General features: G+C 33.2%; 1 protein-coding gene across 1 annotated transcript in view; it reads left to right on the top strand.

Annotated features, from left to right (window-relative positions):
• The window catches only part of LOC124362372 (cell division cycle and apoptosis regulator protein 1-like), an 83890-nt gene that overhangs the window by 14716 nt on the left and 48150 nt on the right, over positions 1-21024 (top strand). Inside the window, 7 exon segments of the mRNA XM_046816810.1 lie at positions 701-837; positions 4217-4321; positions 7093-7301; positions 10443-10639; positions 14883-15021; positions 19294-19452; positions 19848-20073. Coding sequence (XP_046672766.1) covers positions 701-837; positions 4217-4321; positions 7093-7301; positions 10443-10639; positions 14883-15021; positions 19294-19452; positions 19848-20073 — 1172 coding nt within the window.

Here is a 21024-nt window from a genome sequence, read left to right on the forward strand (position 1 = left end):
ATATAACCTGCTCAGTGAGTAACATGTAACTTGCTGAGTAAAATAAAGTTTTACAGGCGATTCTTTAAAAATGTACTGTATAGTTGTTTATAGAGATTTAAATACAATATTTTGATTTTATCGGCATGTTGAGTAGTTAAAAAGTTAAGGATAATGAGACTAGATGATCAATTAGAAATACACAATTCTAAAAACAAAAATTAATTATAGATATTTAAAAGTTTATTATAAGTTGTTTTGTTTTGTATTTATGTTTAAAATGAATTTAAAGATATTAAAATTATTTTTGGTGGTATTATATATATATAGTGATGAACATATGCGTTTTATGTGTCACAAGCTGTCAGATAGGTTTATTCTTCAAAATAGTAGGAAGTAAGTAAGATTTATACTGTTTGGTTTGTTACATGTAATAAATACACATAGAGTTTTTAATCCATCATTAAATTATAACTTTTTTATTTATGAAAACATAGCTAACTATACTATAATTTGAAATGCCTTTGAACATTATATGGACTGTCAAAGCTATGACGTAATTCGGTTCGACATTTTGGTTGTTTATTATTTGGTAGTTTAGATAATCAGAAATATCGATGGTTTGATTGTCGTGGTAGTCGCATATTGTATTGTAGCGAACACTTATTTTTTGTGCTGCAAGTGTGTTTGTCCTTGTTTAACAACTAAACTGTATGTGCAGGTCAGTCAATGGGTATGCAGCAGAACCAGATGCAGCCACAGATGATGACACAGATTGGAAACACTGCGGCGGCAGCCATGCTGCAGTACCCGCAGGCTCAGATGTTCCAACAGACCCAGATGGGGCAGTTGCAGCAGGTAGACCTTGCCTTGAGTTTGGGGATACTTTAAAAACTTAAAACTCGTAACAAATACTGTAATCACTGTATCTTTTGGTAGAGTTAAATCCTACAATACAGTTTAGTACCAAGTGTTTTATACAAACACATAAAATAAAAAATTATTTTTCATATGCAGCTGTGAATAAATATTTTATCTTCTGTAACTTAAGATTGATTGTTGGTAGGTTTTTTGTTGCCAACATAATAAAATAAAATAATTTTCTATCACTACCATTCCTGAAGTGTGTTGGATGTCCAAAAAGTAAATTATGTTTTGATGTAGGTGATTGTAATGTAGTGACAGGAGCTGTTTTGGCACCACTGTAGGTTAGTCTTGTCTCGATCTGCAGTGATGGGGAGGGTTGTAAATTTCTTTTGTTTACAGTAAGCTAGCATGAAAATGAGAAGTACAATTAAAATCCCCTCAATGTGTATAAGTTTGTTCATTATCATGGTTATTACTGGAAAATATCTCAAACTGCTGATATACATCTGGAACTTTGTGATTTATTCAAATGTGATTACTGAATGTAACCACTTTCTGCTCTTGGAGAGCACAAAATCTTGCTTTTAGAGCTCGGTAAGACGTTTTTCTTACAGTCCAGACTTAGCACTAACTGATAGTCATCTGTTGTGTATGAAAAAGTAGTTTTTACTACTTTCATTTCATCAAAGACCTTAATACTGTTATCTCTGGTGGCAGAATTCGGTATCACAATAATTTATAAAATAATTCAGAGAGGTGGTAAATGTTAAATTCAGTCAGAGCATGTAAAATAATAGTAGGAAAATGTAGTTTAGAGATAGTAATATAACTTATATATTTTAGTAAATGTTGTATTCTTAGATAAAAAATATAAACTTAGATAAACTGGATTATTCCATGTTAACACGTTCGCTGCTAAAAATTAAGTAATGTATGGTTGCTAGACGCTAATTTTTTTTTATTAGTATTCACTTACCAATTTAGTTGTTGTGACACAGGTTGGTACAGAAAGGTCATCAAACACCAAAGAGCCGAATTTCGCCATTTTGAAAACGTGCAGTAGATCTACCGCACACGCTCCTGGGGCCAGTCTCCTCTTCGAAGCGCGCACCGTTTTCCTTATTGTTTTTGAAAAACAGACCACTAACGATTGTTTATAATAATACTGGGAACAAATCACTTAGTATAACTAAAAATATAATTGATAAAAAACACTAAAAAACTACTATTTACAACCCAACCATCCTCCCCAAGGTACGCTTCATTAGTCATGGAATTGGTCAAAACAATGTGGGACACACAACCCAGGCTGTCCATCACATTCTAAACACTGCCACATCACGTATTTCTTTCTGCCATTTGCATAGCAAACTCTGCACCTCTTTTGTTTACTTCTCTTTCCACGAGCCACTTTTTCTGTAATCCGTGAGGGTACATGGGGGACGCGGGCGGCGCTTCAGAGGTCGAGGAGGCTCGGGAACGTCCGGGAGTAGCTTTGTCAATAACCTCCAGACGGAAGTCGTACAATGGCATTTTGTTTTCTCCACTTGATGTGCGAACTTCGTTATAGAGATAGTGTGCATTCACTAACATCATCTGAATTACGTGGACAAAAAATCTTTTTATACCACCACAGTGTTTTCCTTTCGCAAGGATAATATGACATCATTTGGTCACTGCGGTCCACGCCTTTCATAAAATGGTTGTATTGAACAATTGGTAGTGGTTTTAGTCTCTCCAAACCACCTCGATTAATTGAATTCACCATGTCATTTTTCAAATTCAGTGGATATGTAAGAGACAACGCGTTTGTCTTTTCCATTTGGCGACAACAACACACTTTCGGCGTAGCGGGCGATGGTTTCAACCCTTTTTCAGGGTTGCCGATTTGACTTCAGGAGATACGTATTTTCTGTCCAGCCGAAGAGTTCCAGTGCAAATATGTATTCCTACGGAGCAGGCTTGAGGCAAGAGTAAAACTATTATAATAAATTATCCATAAATAAACTGTGGCCACAATTGAGTTTCCCTTGCATCAGCTTCAATACAACATTGGCTGCATGCCCCTTACCACCGTAATCATCTAAAACTCCGCAATACCATAAAAAAAACGAAGTATTAGGCCATGGGGGTCACACAAACTGTACAGTTTTGATGCCGTACTTATGGCGTTTCCCTTTTATATATTGCCTAAAGTACAACCGTCCCCTCCATAAAACCATTCCCTCGTCAATGCACAACTTTTTTTTGAGGATAATAAATTGAGTCCATTTTATTGTTGAAGTAGTCAATTAGAAACTGTACTTTAGAAGCTCTGTTGTTTGGGTTAGGGTACCTTTCAAAATTAATGCATCGCAAAATAAGCATGAATTTGTCCCTGGCCATGAATTTGGGAAGCACGTTGAAAACAGCTTACAAGTTTTCCAATAGTCTTGTATTCGGGGTAATTGTAATATTCCCATGTGCAGCAATAGGCCAATAAAAACATTTGAGATCCTCCACGGTAATGTCTTTCCATTTATGGATTCGTGAGCCTGGGGTTGTAGTAGGTCCACAGAATAACTCCAACGCGTATCTATTCGTAGTAGCCACAATGCCCTCCAAAAAAATCACATCCACCAGCAACAAGAAAAAATTGATTGGGGTAATCTCATTAGGCAAAGGGACTAAAAACTTTTCCTCTTTTGTAAACGGTACATCTTTCATTACCTATAGTTTGAGGACTCCATTGTGGTGGTCTTACGTCATAGTCCTGGGTCTTCGACCTCTGACTCATCAGTCTCGTATTGTTCATCGTCGAGGTCCCGGAGCATAACCAGGGACACCAGGGTCGTCTTCATAATCAGAATCACTATTAGCCACAAACTGACGTCTATTCTGGATTCCACTAGTTCCAGGAGGCAAATCCATGTCTATTGTATTATAAGAATAACACTAAACACACAACAAAAACGGTAAAATTTGAAGTAGTCTAAAAACTAACCACAAAACCTAACTGAGAACGGTGACCACAAAAACGCGGGAAAAGTATATCCCCACGAGCGGCAAAACGGACAAACATACACGACGAGTGCTGAGAGCACACTGACTGGGTTTCTAAACAATGGCGCTGTGCAGTAGATCTACGTCATGCGCGCCTGGCGCGAGGCAGCCGTGCAGTAGATCTACCGCAACCGCATTGAACGTGTTAATGATTTATAGTGTAACAGAGGTTACATTCTGGACTGATCTCATGCATTTGTATGTATTGATATGTTTAAGTAAGTGCTCTGTGTTCTTTAACCTTTGCAAAGTTTTATGTAAAATATAAAAAAAATGTTGTGTGGATTATGTTTAAGCTCAGACTTTATTAGATATGAAAAATTTTCAGAGTGGAGTAGCAATGCAATCGATGGGTGGAATTGGATCCAATCAAATGGGAGGTGGTTTGGGTGCATCTATTCAACCTTCACCGAGTGCTATTCAACAACAGCAGGTATTTGGTTATAATTTCAGTTATATTGAGATAGGAAGAGTTTTGAGAATTTACGTTTCCAAAAGTAATGAAACATTACCGGTACGGTTAAAAAAATTATTTTTAATATGCAGCTCATACTTGCTATGTACATGTTCTTAAATAAAAATATGTTCCCAAAATGAAAATGATTCCAAATAGAATGAAAAAACCAATAGTTGATTAGAAGAGCCTTATATTAGACCTAGCACTATTTAGACCTTAGTGCATTAAATGTATTTGGATTAAATTCGTATTAAACGTAGTTCAATCAGTCATTACTAGTGGCAGGAATAATTTTAGTTTTGATACTGTCTGATCAATGCTTTCTCATGTTTAAGGTCTAGTCTTTTCCTTGAAAAAAAAAAAAAAAAAGTGCATTAAATGTATTTGGATTAAATTCGTATTAAACGTAGTTCAATCAGTCATTACTAGTGGCAGGAATAATTTTAGTTTTGATACTGTCTGATCAATGCTTTCTCATGTTTAAGGTCTAGTCTTTTCCTTGAAAAAAAAAAAAAAAAAAAAAAAAAAAAAAAAAAAAAAAAAAAAAAAAAAAAAAACTGAATATACATTATAAATAGAGGAGAAATATACTTTTATTTTCATGAAAGGAATGTTCCACAACCCTTTAACGCTCACTGGTCGATATTTCAACCACCTCATTATTTGCTCTGTGCACGCTTTATTTTTACTTGTAATCCCTAGACGCACGGTGGTTGAAATTTCAACCACACCAAAATTCTTTCTGTGCACACCCCTAAAATTTGCAAATTTAACATGTTTTATTGATTTAACTTAATACTGGGGTTGTATCTAGACTTGGAAAAAATAATTTTAAAAATCCTTTCTTTTATTTGATATATTTTAGGCTATGGTTGATATTTCGACCAGTGACCTTTCAGGTATATGCATAATACCTCATGCTCACTGGTTAAAATTTCAACCACTTATAGATAGGGTTAAAAACGTACAAATAATAATGAATAAACATTATTTATTTAAACCCAAAAAGTTAATCACATTAAACAGAAACTTAGTTTCATTTTAAACATAATTGTTATAAAAAAAAACATCAATTATTAAAGCAAAACAGTAATCCAAACCAATATAAACCAAGATTATCATAAAACCTTAATTATTTAAAGCAAAAAAAGTAATAACCACCCCCCTGTTTTATATATATATATATATAAAACAGCTTAATTCAAACTAACTATTATAACGAAAAGTATTTAATTCAATGGTAAAAATTATAAATTTTAAATGTAAACAATGTTACATTTAAACAATTTTTGCTAAGAGAAAATTACAAGTTAATAATAATATAAACTATCATAGAAAAAATTTAATCTACAACTCCAAATAATTATACTATACATATTAAATCAAAACATATTTTGATTTAGCAATATTCAGAAGAAAAACATATTTATAGGCCTAATCAATACGTAGTCATTTGGAAATGAAAAACACATTTAATCTAACCTAATTAAAAACTTAAATATCTTAATTAAAAAAGAAGTAATGCATATAAATTATAGTCCAGGGCTTGTGGAATGGGGCGAAGCAGGATAGACACAGGGCTGCATCACATTTCTCACAGGCAATACTTGTGCGCTTACATTTTTCCTTCGTATTACATCTTGCACATCTACGAGAAGAAGTGGGAATTGGAAAATGTTCTCTAACATTATTAAGGTCTAAATTCGTTACCTTTCTACCAGTTACTTTGTTTGCAGTTATTGAGGTATTAGCTTTTGGTGTTCTACTACGGAAATTCCCAATGAGTTCTGCTGCCAGCTTTTCACAAAAAAAAAGTAGTTGTGTCATTGGTTTTTTTTCTATTTTCAGTTGAAATATACTTATACAAAATAAATGAGTTGACTATGACAGATTCTAAAAGAAAATAAAAGATTTTTAACAACTATTTTCTTGATTTCTGGGCTATTCCATAACATGATTTGTTTATACTACAAAATTATCTCTAAAATGTCATGTAAACTTTCAAGCAAAGTCATTATTTTTTGTTTATAACTTGCATGCCCAAAGATATTCGTCTTATCTGATAATTTTGTCTTCTAGAGGAGAATATCCACATTAAAAGTGTATAACACCAATTCAAAATCTATAAAGATAAACTTTTTATAATTATTATAAAATTACCATAATTTAGGACAAAATTCTTTTAGTGTGATATTTAATTTGTTTTAAGAGCCTATATGGCTAATATAATTTAAAAACGAAGCATAATGTAAAGTCTCAAATATCACAACCAATGCTAAATAATTTAAATGTATTAAAATCTCACCTTTACTCAGCTGCAGTTAAAAACGTAATGACAAACAGGATTTTCTCTGATGTCACTATTCCTAGACGCACGCTGGTCGCAGAATGAGCCACTTTTTTTTGTTTATCTCGATAGAGTGCAGTACAAGTTCCGTTCACGTCTATTTCATATCCCAACATGTCAGGTGGAATTCCAAGAATGGCTAGTGCTGACAAGGACTATATTCGCCCATCCGTATGAGCCAAACTTACCTTAATTGAAAGTGGTTGAAATATCAACCACCGTGCGTAAACGAAACTGAATGCATTTTTGGGTGTGCACAAGGAAGTTTTCCAAGTGGTTGATATTTCGACCAGTGAGCGTTAAGGGAATTAAACATATTTTAGGCAACCTATAAAGGGTTAGAGTGTACCAAGAGTTATTGTTAAGTTGGATATTACACTGATTACTGTTTGTTGCACAGATGTATTCCCAGGTGGGTGCTGTCAGTTATCCGACCCGCAGCATCATCGCCTCACCGTTCTCCAATAGCTCAGCTGGCCAATCCTCTGCTGGTTCCACTGGCTCCCCCAACACTGCTGGCACACCAAAGCAGCGAGTCTTCACTGGCACCGTCACTAAAGTCCAGGACAATTTTGGCTTTGTGGATGAGGAAGTGTTCTTCCAATCTAGGTGAGAGATTGTGCGAAAACTGATCCACTATTCAAGGAACCTAGGATCATGGTTACGCCATAGTGGAAAGAGATAATTTTCCGTATTTTTAGCTTTTAAAATGAATTTCAATTTCTTTTTGCTGTCAGGGGAAAAGTATTTTATGCATTAAGCTTTTGTGTAGACACAAATGAACTTTTGAGTTTAATTTTGGGAATTTAAAGTAGTAAATTTAATCATGAATAATTGTTGTTTCCAGAAGTTTTAAGTTTCTATAGGACATGGAGCAAGTATTACTTTTCACTATATTCATCAACTCTCAATTATTCGGAGACAGTAATCTCGGATAATTCAATATCATAGTTAACTTCAGGTCATGTAGTTAATATTACAGAACCTATTGCTGTTAATACCAACGTAGATTAAATGCAAATATTTATTTTGGATCAAAGTACTAAATTGTTGATACTTTATTTTATTGAATTATGCTATATAAATTAATTAGTTGAGAACCTAAGTATATATTATAATTAATGTGTTGAGGGAAATAAAGCAGATTTAAGCTGCGATCACATTTTGTGAAATGATCCAAGAAAATGGGACGCTCTTAAGTAAAGTTCTTGCAAAATTGTAACGAAATATACCAAATACCAAATATACCAAATATAAATGCACAGCGTTAAAAATACTATTTTTCAATTATACTATAAGATAAAATATCAGACACCATGTCGTGCCAATAGCCGAAGAACAGTCTGGTTGGAAAGCGTCTGCCTACTCTCGGATTGATAAGTATAGAATCCTAAGTTTGAGCAATAACTGCAAATTAACTAATGTAGCTAAAATTACGGGAGTTCCAGTAAAATTTAGCTCGTTTGTTTTTGTGTGTAGATATATAAAGCAAATTCTTCACAAACAATAACTAAGTTTTTTGTCTGTAAGAATTAAAAGTACCGGTTTTTGGCACTTTAGTACTAAACTGTAATTTAAAATTTAATTAATCATTGTTAACCCTGACGTCCAAAGTACATGGATATTATAAAAATGGTGTCAACTTCCGACATCCATTTAGTGCTGACATACACTGTTTTTATTATTTTACTGTTCACTTTTTTTTTTTTTTAAATAAAGGAGAAGCCGACCCCCTTTTAAGCCTTATTCTGCCCGTTCTCATGGGCCACTGGTCTGTGCGAGGATCTTATCAAACAGAATAATGGAGAGAGAGTTGATACAGTACAAGGTCGATGGTACTGATAAAAAGCGCAACGGTCACGGACAGGATTCGAACTTGCGCGATCTCTAACTCAGACTCAAAGTCCAACGTATTAGACCGCTCGGCCATCGGCACTCCCAAATGCTTTGAAATTCCACAGACTTATGTACAAGGATTTATTGGATCAAAATATATTAGTTCGTAAAGCTTTGACTTTGTATTTTATAGAATTTGTAAGCATCTATCTAATAGACATGCAAGAGGTCGCACTCCTTGCAGTTTGCAGCAATTTTTGTAAATCTGTGGTATTATGATTATCAATATCAGCAGCTTGGGAACTCATTTTTACTTCTTATATACATCTTCACAGAACCTTGACATCTGTTAGACTTTTACTACCTTTATTCAAATTGATTTAAAATTTTTTTGTCTTCTGCACCCAATTTGGCAATATTCTCTGATGCAAACATTTAAATTTATGAGTGTAATCATTCATTTATTATTAAGTTTGCACGTTCTTATTTTATTAGATAAATTTTCTTTTGAAGTACAAACAAATTTTGTATTTACACGCTTATGCTCCAATTTTTTCATGTGAAACTTCTATTATAGTCTAAATTTTACAGCAAATTGTACAGTACTGGAAATATGTTTTTGATTGCACACCTTATTTGCAGATAATTGAAAGAAAGTACATTCTCAATATTTGAAATATGTTTTTGATTGACACACTTTTATTTGCAGATAATTCAAAGAAGTACATTCTGAGACACAGTTAATGAATCTAAAAAGAGGCTATTTTTGAGAAGATTCCTTTAGAAGGGAAATAATACATAATATAATAGGAAGTGTGAGAAAATTTCCTTAATGCAACTTTTCAAGTTAATATTATTGCAAAAACTATCAAAAAATGAATTGAAATACAAAATAAACACTAAATAACAATAATGTACTATGTAATATTGTACGCATACAAGTAAAAAAATATGAGCTATGTGTAAATACAAGGTTACTTATATAGAAGAAAAAAATATTTTGAATGTATTCTAAAAATATTAATACTAAGAAGCCTATATTTTCAAAATGCATACATAGGTAATATTTTGATATCATAACATAGCACATTTTCTTCAAATTACAAAAGTCTTCTTAATTTAAAATTTATCTTCTGTTTGTATTAAGTCATTTTGGAGATGAAAAGCCTACCTAAGTATTGAGTACACATATATAAACGTTACTCAGACTATGTGGTTAGTGGTGGTAGTAAGTGGTTTAGTAAGCCACTTGGAATCTTGCTATAATAAGAGACCACTTTTTCTATTACATATTACTGTTTTCTTTACATTGGGAAGGATTTTTTGGGGTGAAAAGTTAACCCTTGTGTTTGTAATGGACGGTTTTCAGATATACCCACAAAATTAGAACAAAACCATACCAATTGGTCTTTTATGTAAAAAAATTTTAAACCATATTTATCAGGACAGGTAAGTTATGAAAATATAAGTAACAACTCTCAAAAAAATAATTACATGATTTTTTGGAGAAAATTTGTTTTTTTGTCCTGGAAACATTGTTGATTATATCAGCTTGTCTTTTTTTACCTTAAAACTATAAATTAATGATTTGGTACGGATTAAATATCACACAACAAGTTTACATCAAAGTATCAGAAAAATGTCTGTTTATGAAACAAGTTTTTTGTCCTGAGTCTAAAACATTGTATTTTGCTGACTTTTGGTTGTTTATGAAGGTTTAAAACACTAAATATTTACAGTAGAAATGTATATGTATGGTATTGAAAAATAACAGCTTTATCTTATGACAAGATATCTCAGTTGAGCATTATATTTAGTTTAATCACATAAGGGACAAAAAAATAAACCATTCCTAAATCGTTCATATTTAGAAATAATACATGTAAAGTGCAGAGAAACAATGTTTGTGAACAGTTGCTGTGTAAAGGGGTCCAATCCTTCAGTGGGGGACAGAGTTCTAGTGGAGGCTATGTATAATGCAAGCATGCCATTCAAGTGGAACGCCACCAGGATACAAGTTCTGCCGATGGAAAGGGGTTCGGAATCTATGCACTCTGGTGGAGGTAGAGTGGGACGGTTCAGCTCATCGTACAACAGTGTTCCTCCTCCATGTAAGTTTCATTAATATTACATGTAGAGAAATATATTCAACCAATTGTTAATGGAGCAAGTTACAATTCCTGTGAAACCAATAAACTTAAATGTTTTTTCCTGAAATGTAAAAGCAAAATTGTAATGTTTTACTGCAATAAAATTGTTTGATATAAAAGACTGCATCAATAGCATGTAAATTGAACTTAATTACCTTATCTCAGATGTACAATAGTATTCATTAGTCAATAGTTAAGCATATAGAATTTTTTTATAGAAATCTTGCTACAAGAAACCAATTAGAATCTTAAGCCCTGTATATTTGCTATTGTTGGCTGCTGGTATGAGTGCTGAGCGGTTCTGCTAAAAAAGCATTTTCTTTTGTTTCAATATTGGGATATATCAATATCAATCAGCTTTCCTTAGGCTAAAAAATGAATAATGTATTTTATCTTTATATTAGAATTTTTAGATTAAAGTTGCAATATTCTTTTTGTGTTCTTTACCTTTTACATGTTTATTTCTACAATATTCATTCTTTCTAGTATTCATATGTATTCTGTTATTTATATACAACATTAATGCAATATGAACATGACAATAAAAATGGCTGAAGTAAAACTTTTTTATTACAACCTGTTAAAATTGTTTTAATATTGGTTTTTGCAGAAATTAATTTGTACGTGAAATATCAAGGGATTTGTTAATATCTAGAGGAGGTTATTTTTCAATAAAAAATAGTTTTTTAAAAAATATTAGAAAAATAGATTGAATTATTTAATTATTTTCACTTAATATTAGCTATTTTATGTGTAGGAAAGATTTTTATAAAATCATTTCTTATAAGTATAGCCATTCTTATTTACAAAAATTACAATTTTGTTTTCTTCATACAATTTGCTTCAAAAACCTGGTTAAAACAAATATTTTGATGTGCAAAAGTGGTGTTTAAAAAATATAATTTGTTTTACAAATATAGAAACAAATTTCATTTCTTAGATTTGAAATATATTTTGGACTAACCATGTTTTACTTTATAAAACATAAGAGTAATCAACATTATATCTCTAAAGAAGAACAATTGTCCATTTCACATAAAATTATAGACATTTATGATAGTAGGAAATTTGGGCAATTATGTAATCAGACCCAAATAAGAACGCCTGAAGATAAAAATTGTGAAACTTACTGTATGTACATGATTTATCGCTTCAGAGAGTGGTATGTTCTTAATAAAAAAATGTAATTTGCAAAAAAGTCATATTACAATTTTAAAAAATTATGTTGAATGTAAACAATATAATTTCCTTAAGCTATAAATTTAAGCAATAAACTTGTCACCCATTGAAGCAATAATACATGTACGAGGCCTGTTAAAAAAGTCACGATTTTTTTAAATTTCCACGTGTGATGTATAGTCTGTTTTTAATTTTATTGTGGCGTTACATGTGTACACATGTCTCTGACATATGCACAACAAGTTCGGCTATATTGAATGTTCATTTAATTGTTGACAGCTGATTTGCCTGCACGTGTCATAACTCGTCTTCGATTTGTGCCTACTCGAAAAAATGGATCAAATAATTTGTATACAATTTTTTAAAACTAAATTCTGAATGTTGACTGTGGTTTATAGAGAAGCTACCTTGGACCGAAGCATTGTTTAACGGTGGTGCAAAACATTCTCAGAGAGCTGAGAAGATGTGAACGACGAAGAGAGCGTGCCGGATGCCTGTGCACGTCTAGCACAGATGTAAACATTGATTAAGTGGAGAAAATAGAATTGGCCAATCGTCTAATCACTATTAGAGAAGTTGCAGAGGACCTAAACATATCAATTGGTTTTTGCCATTCGATTTTTACCAATGATTTGGGCATGTGGGGTTGCCGTGCCAAATTGATCAATTTCTACTAAAAAGAGCAGCGCTTTACCATTGCTAATGAGTTGTTGGATTCTGTCCGTGATGACCCCAATTTTGTCCGTAGGGTCTTAACCAGTGATGAATTATGGGTTTATGGTTACGATATAGAAAGCTCAATCATTCCAATGGAAGCTGCCAGACAAGCCAAGACCGAAAAAAGCGGGCCAAGTTCGATCAAATGTGAAAGTTATGCTTATAGTTTTTTTTCGATTGGATGGGTGTGGTGCTTCATGAGTTCTTGCCACAGGGTAAAATTGTAATAAGGAATATTATCTGCAAGTTATGCACAAAGCAATTCACCAGAAACGCACGGATTTGTGGAAGAACAAACATTGGGTTTCGCACTACGGTTATACCCCTGCTCACACATTGTTACTTGTGCATGATTTTTTTGGCTAAAACATAATGATGCCGCAGCCAACCGTATTTCCCAGATCTGGCCCCTTGTGACTTTTTCTTGTTCCTGAACTGAACTGAAGAGGATGTTACGCTATGCTTATTAGCCATAGCATCAAAGATAATGGAAGCTTTCGAGGCTGGCGAATCAATGGCTCTTGCGCTCTGTGATCTGAGCTGAGCATTCGATTGTGTGCCCCATAAGATACTACTTAGCAAGCTAAATTCCTATGGGATCGAAGGAACAGTTCACAAAACTATTTCCAGCTATCTCGAAAATAGACAACAGAGGGTATCGCTTGGTGGGGCTACTTCAGGAAGTAGAGAAGTCATGCATGGAGTACCACAAGGTTCCATCCTGGGACCTTTGCTCTTCTTAATTCTTGTGAATGATTTAAGACTGGGAGGCAGGGCAGTGCTGTTTGCAGATGACACTACGCTCCTGTCCAGAGGAAAGCTGATACATTCCGTGCTTCAGGAAGCCGAGGACTTGTTAGCAGATGCCAAGAGGTGGTTCACCACAAACAAACTAGAATTAAATGAAGAAAAAACACAACTGATATTCTGTACTCTAAAAAATGGAGATGTCATAGAGGACTGTGATGAGGCCGTTAAATTACTCGGTTTCTGGCTGGACCCGAAGTTAAATTGGAATTGTCACATAGACAAAGTGTGCACAAAACTCTCCAGGGTTATCTTCTTGCTGAGAAAACTGAGAAACGTGGTACCAGAGCGGTGCCTGGTAACGGTGTACCACGCACTTTTTCACAGCCACCTAGCCTATGGTATTCTGCTCTGGGGCCATGCATCAGCATGCAGCAGAATACTTGTTCTCCAAAAAAAGGCGCTACGCATCATTACATCTTCAGACCATCTGGAGCATTGTAGGCCTATTTTCAAACGCCTCAGAGTATTAACGGTTCAAGGCCAATATGTAATGAACTCACTTATATACGTAAAGGAGAATGAATCTCTGTTTGGGAGAAGACAAGATGTCCATGGCTACAACACCTGCCATGCAAAAGACCTAAACACCCTAAAATGTAGACTTTCAAAATCGTTGAACAGTTTTCCAATAGCAGCGGTCAAACTATACACCAGCCTACCGGAAAGCATCAGAAATATGAACACTATTAAGTTCAAGGAAGCCATATGGTCCAGACTTACAAGTAGGCCTATCTATGCACTCAAGGAACTTGAAGATGACCCACTGTTCTAGTCCTGCCACCATAAACCTTTGTAAATAGTGTATATAGTTTTAAATACTTGACAAAATTGTTGTGAACAAATTGCAAACAGTTTTTAAAACAAAATTGACACAGTCTATCTGGTTTTATCAGTCAAAGACGAAGACATCAAGTATCAAGTATCAAGTAAGTAAGTAAGCTACGATTGAAGAGTTAAAAAGACGGCATCGAAGGAGGAGCTGAACAAGATCACAAAAATCTTCTTTTTAAAGTGCTTTGATGATTGGAAGAAACGTTGGCACAAGTGTATAATATCTAATGGGGATTACTTTGAAGGGAAGAAAATTGAGATCGATGAATAAATAAATTATTAAAAAATAACAAAGGTTGCGATATTTTTTTGAACAGATATAGTGTACAAAATACACATTTTACCTTCAGCCATTTTTGTGTGGACCTGATTACAACATTGCCTAAATTATCTACGTCAGCATGTAATTTCATGTAGACTGAAATCATACTCAATTTTTTTCTGTATTCAGGGAAATTATCTTAGAGAGATTTGAATTTAATCTAAAGAAATATTTTCCAAACCCAAAATCAAGTGCACTATCTTAAATTTGCACTTATCTGGGGTTAAAAGTTATACATGATTCGGTTCCATTATTCATCGGCTGAAGGATCCGTTGTTTGTATTTTGAAAATAAATTAAATAATTACAATTTAATACAATACTGAGAGATTTTATTATTTTTTAGCTGATGATGTGATGAGTGGAGGAGGTGATTTTAGTAGAAGAAACAGAGGACAAGGATCTATGAAGAGAAACCGAAGAGATGATGATGACTTTGACAGGAAACGGCGAAGGGATGACCGAAGAAGTATTGATCGCCCTAGGTAATTCCTGATGTTTTAAATATTTAGAAACATTTTTTATTGAGATGTGGAAAATGTTTTTCTTTATAATACTTAATCCGTATTATTTCACTATGATATATTAAACTATCTGTACATGGTTCAGTTTTTAACTTTTTTTAATTCTGTGAAAACATAGGAAAGTTTTTTTCTATTTAGCTGGCCATGTTTAAGTATATAGTATATAAGACTTTCGTGAAGACAGGAAGATACAAACATGAGCTGCCTTTTTCTACTGGATTGAGATAGAAAGCTTTAGTTTCAACTGTTCTCCTTCTTTTATCAAGTCCTTTCAAATGAGGTGAATCTTAATGGGCCTTTACATTTAAAAATTTTGGAACAACCCCCCAAATCCCATTTTGGGGAAATGGGCATAGTTATAACATGGTACTAAAAAGTTCACTTCTATTTTCTAGAAAGGTGTCCCAAGTTCTATCACTCCATTTTTATCCATCAAAAACTAATAAGAGTTTATACTTTTAACTCACACTGTATATCAATATTTCATCATTGCATATAGTTTAAACCTATGAAACTAATTGACAACTACACAATTAACAATACAATTAATAATATTAAACAATGTTACAATCATATTAAAAAACACACAAAAATGCACAATGTCAATTTGTTGGATTGCCAGTTGATGTTTTGGTGTGCAATTTTCAGTAGTGATTTTCTGTCAGGTGTTTGGGTTTCTAGATAATTGAGTTTTAAGGGGGCCATACTGCATTCTAGAGTTGTATTTTGTGTCTTTCTTTGGATTGAGGTTGCTGGTCTAAAAAATTATGTTGTGGGATTTGGGTTGGGTGTGCACTGTTTTGATTTTCTTTTTGTTTGTAGCCATAGTGTTTTGTCATGTGCTCCAGGTAAAACGCAATGTGTTTCAGGAAGAAGTCCTCATAGTCTTCACCGTTTCTCCTCAGCTTTGAGTTTAGTGGTGGGGCGTTGCTTAGCTTCATTTTAGTCTCTAAGTTTGCAGGTTTTTGGGGTCCAAGGGCATTTGATCTTTTAGCAACGTTTGCTACTTGTAGAGAGAGACATTACTGTAAACATATAGCGATTGGCGGCTTTGGTGTGCGGTACTTAGGGCAATTGCATGCAAGTTGAATGAATGCGAGTGTGTGTCTTGCGATATTATTGTAAATTTGTATATAGTTACACTAATTATTGATGATTGTTTTAATATAGTTTGATTGTTTTAAGATTCATTTAATATATAGTGTAAATAAATAGACTAAGTTTTAGTTATAAATGTATTCATATATATGTTGGTTTAATTTTTATGAGGTTAAGTGGTAGAGAGGACTTTATAGTCCTAACTTCGCCTCTAATAAAGTCATTTTTCATTTCATTTCATTTCATATTTATCTTCCTTCTTCTGGTTGATTGAGGAGTGCATACTCTTTTCTAAGTAGTTGGGCTGCGTTCTTGTTTAGAGCACTTGGCATTCTGTATTGTTGGACGACCGGGAAAAGTTTTGTTGGCAGGTTTGGCTAGTTCTTGCAGACAGGTATGGGCTTTGTTCTTTCAAAATGTTATTTTCTTTTTTGATACAGGTTTAGTGATCATCTCCTGAAATCAGAATATTAATGGCCATCTCCATTTGGTCAAGTTTTGTTTTTATATGTGACATATCAAGTAGGAGAGATGTAGGGCTGTCTCTAATTACTTCAGTGCAAGGGGAAGTTTGTGTCATTTAGTTATTAAAAGATTTAGTTTTAGTTTCTTGGGTTTTCACTTTCTTTTGCAGAGCAGTGATAATTTTTTCAAGCTCTGTTATTCTTTTACGTGACCATCAATTAGTTGACTCAGTTTCAGGTCATGTTCTTCGTATATGGTTTGTGTTTCTTCTCTTTATTTAGTTGAGCTTCAACATTTGTATTTAGTTGCAATAGGTTTTCTATTTTCTCTAAATGTTTTTTTTTCTTTACCTTCCATTTCTTCAAGTTTTTCTTCCATACTTCACACAGTATTTGAATAAACATACAAACATAAACATGATTTATTAAATGGCCGTAAGCAAAAAAATATTATATTTCAGAATTTTACATAATCTTTTAAGACTACCTAGTTATAACAAACACCCTGTTTATACACACAAAAGTCAACTGTTTTGTAATAGTTACCGTGAATAAGAAAATTTAGTTAAACAATAATTATATATTTAAATAGGCACTATGTTAAACATACGATAGTTATCAATAAATTTTGATAATTTATAATTTATGAGTACTGATTACATTATATACTAGTTTAACCCTTTGAGTGCCACAGCGTTGCTAATTTTGACGGTATGAAAAGTGCATAAAGTGCCAGCGTCGCCAATTTAGACGTTTCATATTTTGATAATATTTTATATAGTACAAGATTATTTTGGCCAAATAACCAGACAGCTGTATTCAGTAGCTTCCAAACTATATAATAAATACGAATTTTATGTTGGTTCTCTACTATTTTATCTGTGAAACTTATGTTGTTTGGGTACTTATCAAGAGACCATTATTTTTGGATGAGTTTTCCTTATCGGGGACAAAATAAAATTACAGAATTTAAAAGAACAGACTTTCTTTAACCTATTTTGGAATTTACAAGTTATTATGACAATCAATGAAAACAAAAACTAAAAGAACAACATTTCATTATTCGAAAATGTCAGGTAATTTGTGTGTCTATTTTTATTTTGATCTCTGATAAGGAAAACTCGTCCAAAAATAGTGGGCTGCGATAATACCGAAATACTTGTACCTATGCGATGATTTTGTCTTCCAGTTACGCGATGTAGCGGACGAGTACTGTATTGCGTAATGGCCTTTCTTGTTGTTTATGTGCCGATAACCAAGCATTTGAGTAAATACAAAATAAAATAGTAACTTATACAGTATTTTACCGTATTTCTTTACAAAAGTAATGTAGTGATTTGAGTTGTGTCCACGTGAAAAACGTGAATTTTCAGTGAAAATGTATTAGGATTGTTATTTAGTAAATGTAAACTTTTATGTAGATATGTTAGCAAGTATTTGCCTCTACATTTACTAATCATATTTATTTTTGTTCTATTGATGTTTTTATTAGAATTATTGTGAAAACTACACCATTACTATGTAATTTCTATACTCTGACAAATGAAGTACACCGGGCAGCATTTTGTTTATACATATAATGCCATGTTTTTTAAATTCTAAAATATTATTTTACACATGGGTTTTATTTAGAATTTATGGCTATCATCATGGTATAAAGAAAAAAACCTTAAAAATAATGTATACACTCAAATTAAGTCGAAACTTAACTTTTTCCAAAAAAGTAAAAAACTTTTTTTATAAATAGTGAAATTTTTATATTTTGATAAATAAAATTTTGTTTGTAACGATATGTATCATTCTACGTTTAATGAGAAAAAGAACAACAACAAAATTATGACAATCTGTTTGGTAGTTATTTTACAACTCAGCTTTTTTCCCAAAAGCTTACAAATATGCAAAAAAAACAGCGTGGCACTTTATGCATATGCCTTGGGAAAATGTGGCACTCAAAGCGTTAACTATACTGTTAAAAATGGCTAAAATATCAATCTTTAGCAGGCACTACTGTAGAGGGGTGGGGAAGTATAACATCTTATTTTTGGAATGGATAGTTTGAGTAATTCGCTCGAAATTACACCACTCCTCTACTCCCATGTGAACTCCTTACAGTAGTAGAAACTGCAGTGCTTGGAAATCAAAGTGATAATGAGTTTTAAAACTGAAATTGAGAACAAATTAACTCAACCCAAAAACCACCATCTCAAACTTAAGGGCAATAATTTAGTCAATTATGGCTTAGCAGAGTGTTGACGGCTTAGAAGCCCAAGATGTCAGATTTGGGTTCTGAGTTTGAGATCGTGCAGGTTCAAATCCTGTCTTTGACCATAGCACTTGTTGCTAGTACCATCCTTGTTTACTGTAGTGACACTCCTCCTTATTCTGTTTGATAAGATCCTTGCACAGGCCAATGTCCCATGGGGATGAACAGAATTAGACTTAAAAGGGCATTAGCCTGTCCTTAAAAAAAAAATAAACTATTATCAATCAAGGAAGGTTCTGCTTTGTAATTCACTATGCATATGTAATTTACTTTGTATATAAGTAGAGTGCAATGTGACAAAAATTAAATGTAGAACCACAATAAGAAAATTTAAATATTTACATATATAGAGAGGATTATTAATTTTAATTAAATGATTTGGAATGTAATACCTAGGGATTTCTGCAGGGAAGACAAAGAAAAGGAAAAGGAAAAAGAGAAGGAGAAAGAGAAGGAACGAATGAAAAGCCCTCCACTCCGCAAACGTAGTAAGACACCAACAAGAAGGAGGAAGACTAGAGTTGTCCCTCGCTACATGGTCCAGATACCTAAAATTGATCTTGATATGTGAGTAGTGTACATTTTAGTTTGATTCTTTTTAACTGTACATGAATAATAATAGTTTTTCAATTAATAGGCTAACAAACCAGTTTAGTTTTAGTACAGTATCTGCTTATTGTCATAAAATATTCTACTCTTAAACAAAATTTATTTAATATATCGATTTGAATGGCTAAACAGAAAAGTTTGTTTGATTTAAAATAGTTTAATCTTAATTTTTTATTATATCTACCTTTGAATAAAGCATTTTTTATTCAAAAAATACAGATGGGCTTTAAATAAAAGTAAAATATATTAGTCTACTTAAATTTATTTAAACAAATATGTTACTTCCTGGTTTATTCTTGGTCATTAACATGTGAAAATTTAGTAATAAAACTAACCTAAACCTAAATTTCCAGGCCAGAGGCTGATGTTATAGAGATAAAAAAGCGTTACACCAACATGTACATGCCGTCAGACTTTTTCTTGAGCACTTTCAAGTGGGTAGAGGTGTTCCCACCTCATAGACCTTTGATTCTGGATCATCCGTGCGCATTCCATGTGATGCACAAAGATGTTGACCCACTAATAGAGAATGATGCTGTTCTAGACCCTCCTGATGCTGATTATCTATTTTCTGCTAAGGTATGTTCAGTTGCTAATTATTATACTGAGTTTAATTAAGTTGCGATACAGGGTACAAGACCAAGGGGTGGGTGAAATGACAAATTGGGTGTGAGGGCAATGAGTGTGAGTGTTTTCAAGAGGGAAGATGTGTGGAAGAGACAAGGGAACAATATTTGGTGGAAAGGATATAGCCACCCAACAGATCAGGTAGAACACTGCTCACACATCAGATTAGGTGGAACTTGGTTGAGAAGGTACATTTTGATAAAATGTTTAAAGGATTTAAAATTTGAAACACAGCACAGAAAAAAATGACCCAATTTAAAAATGTTTGGTTCAGTATTTTATTACAATATTGTTATCTGTATTCTGATGTTTATGAAATTAAAATGTTCAAGTTGTTTATTATGCAATAGTAGCCTTTTAAAGATATTCAATAATAGAAACATTTACATTGAGAATGTTGAGTTTAGCCCCAGTTCACCTTTCACTTAGTGCAGTATTGCAATGCCTAAATAAAATCTTACGCAGTCACAGACTTAACTCCTGCAATCTGAAGTCATGTCCGTCTGAAGGGATACAAAAAAGTTGGTAACGGAGAAGCTCATAATGAACTTTTGACATCGTTTTGACATCAGAGACTCCTAGACTACAGAATACAAAATATAGTATAATCTAGGTGAAAAGGTATTCTCATTGTCTCATCAGGTGCACAATTGAGTGCACTACGATGTTTTAGACACGATCTCTAAGCATAGTGGAGTAACCAAGTTTTCTACACATAACGTAACTATGTTGGGAAGAGTTGATCAATGTGAATGATGAATTTAGTAGCTTCAGTTCACCTTCCGCTTAGTGCAGCGTCTGAAATCTTGAAATCTGAATTCAGATACCTGAAGCATGTGACAGAGTCACTATAGAGTGAATGAGTTTTTTGATTAATGTGTAAACTTGCTTATTGACTTACAT

This window comes from Homalodisca vitripennis, chromosome 5 (genome assembly GCF_021130785.1).
Source record: "Homalodisca vitripennis isolate AUS2020 chromosome 5, UT_GWSS_2.1, whole genome shotgun sequence".
Lineage (NCBI taxonomy): Eukaryota > Metazoa > Arthropoda > Insecta > Hemiptera > Cicadellidae > Homalodisca > Homalodisca vitripennis.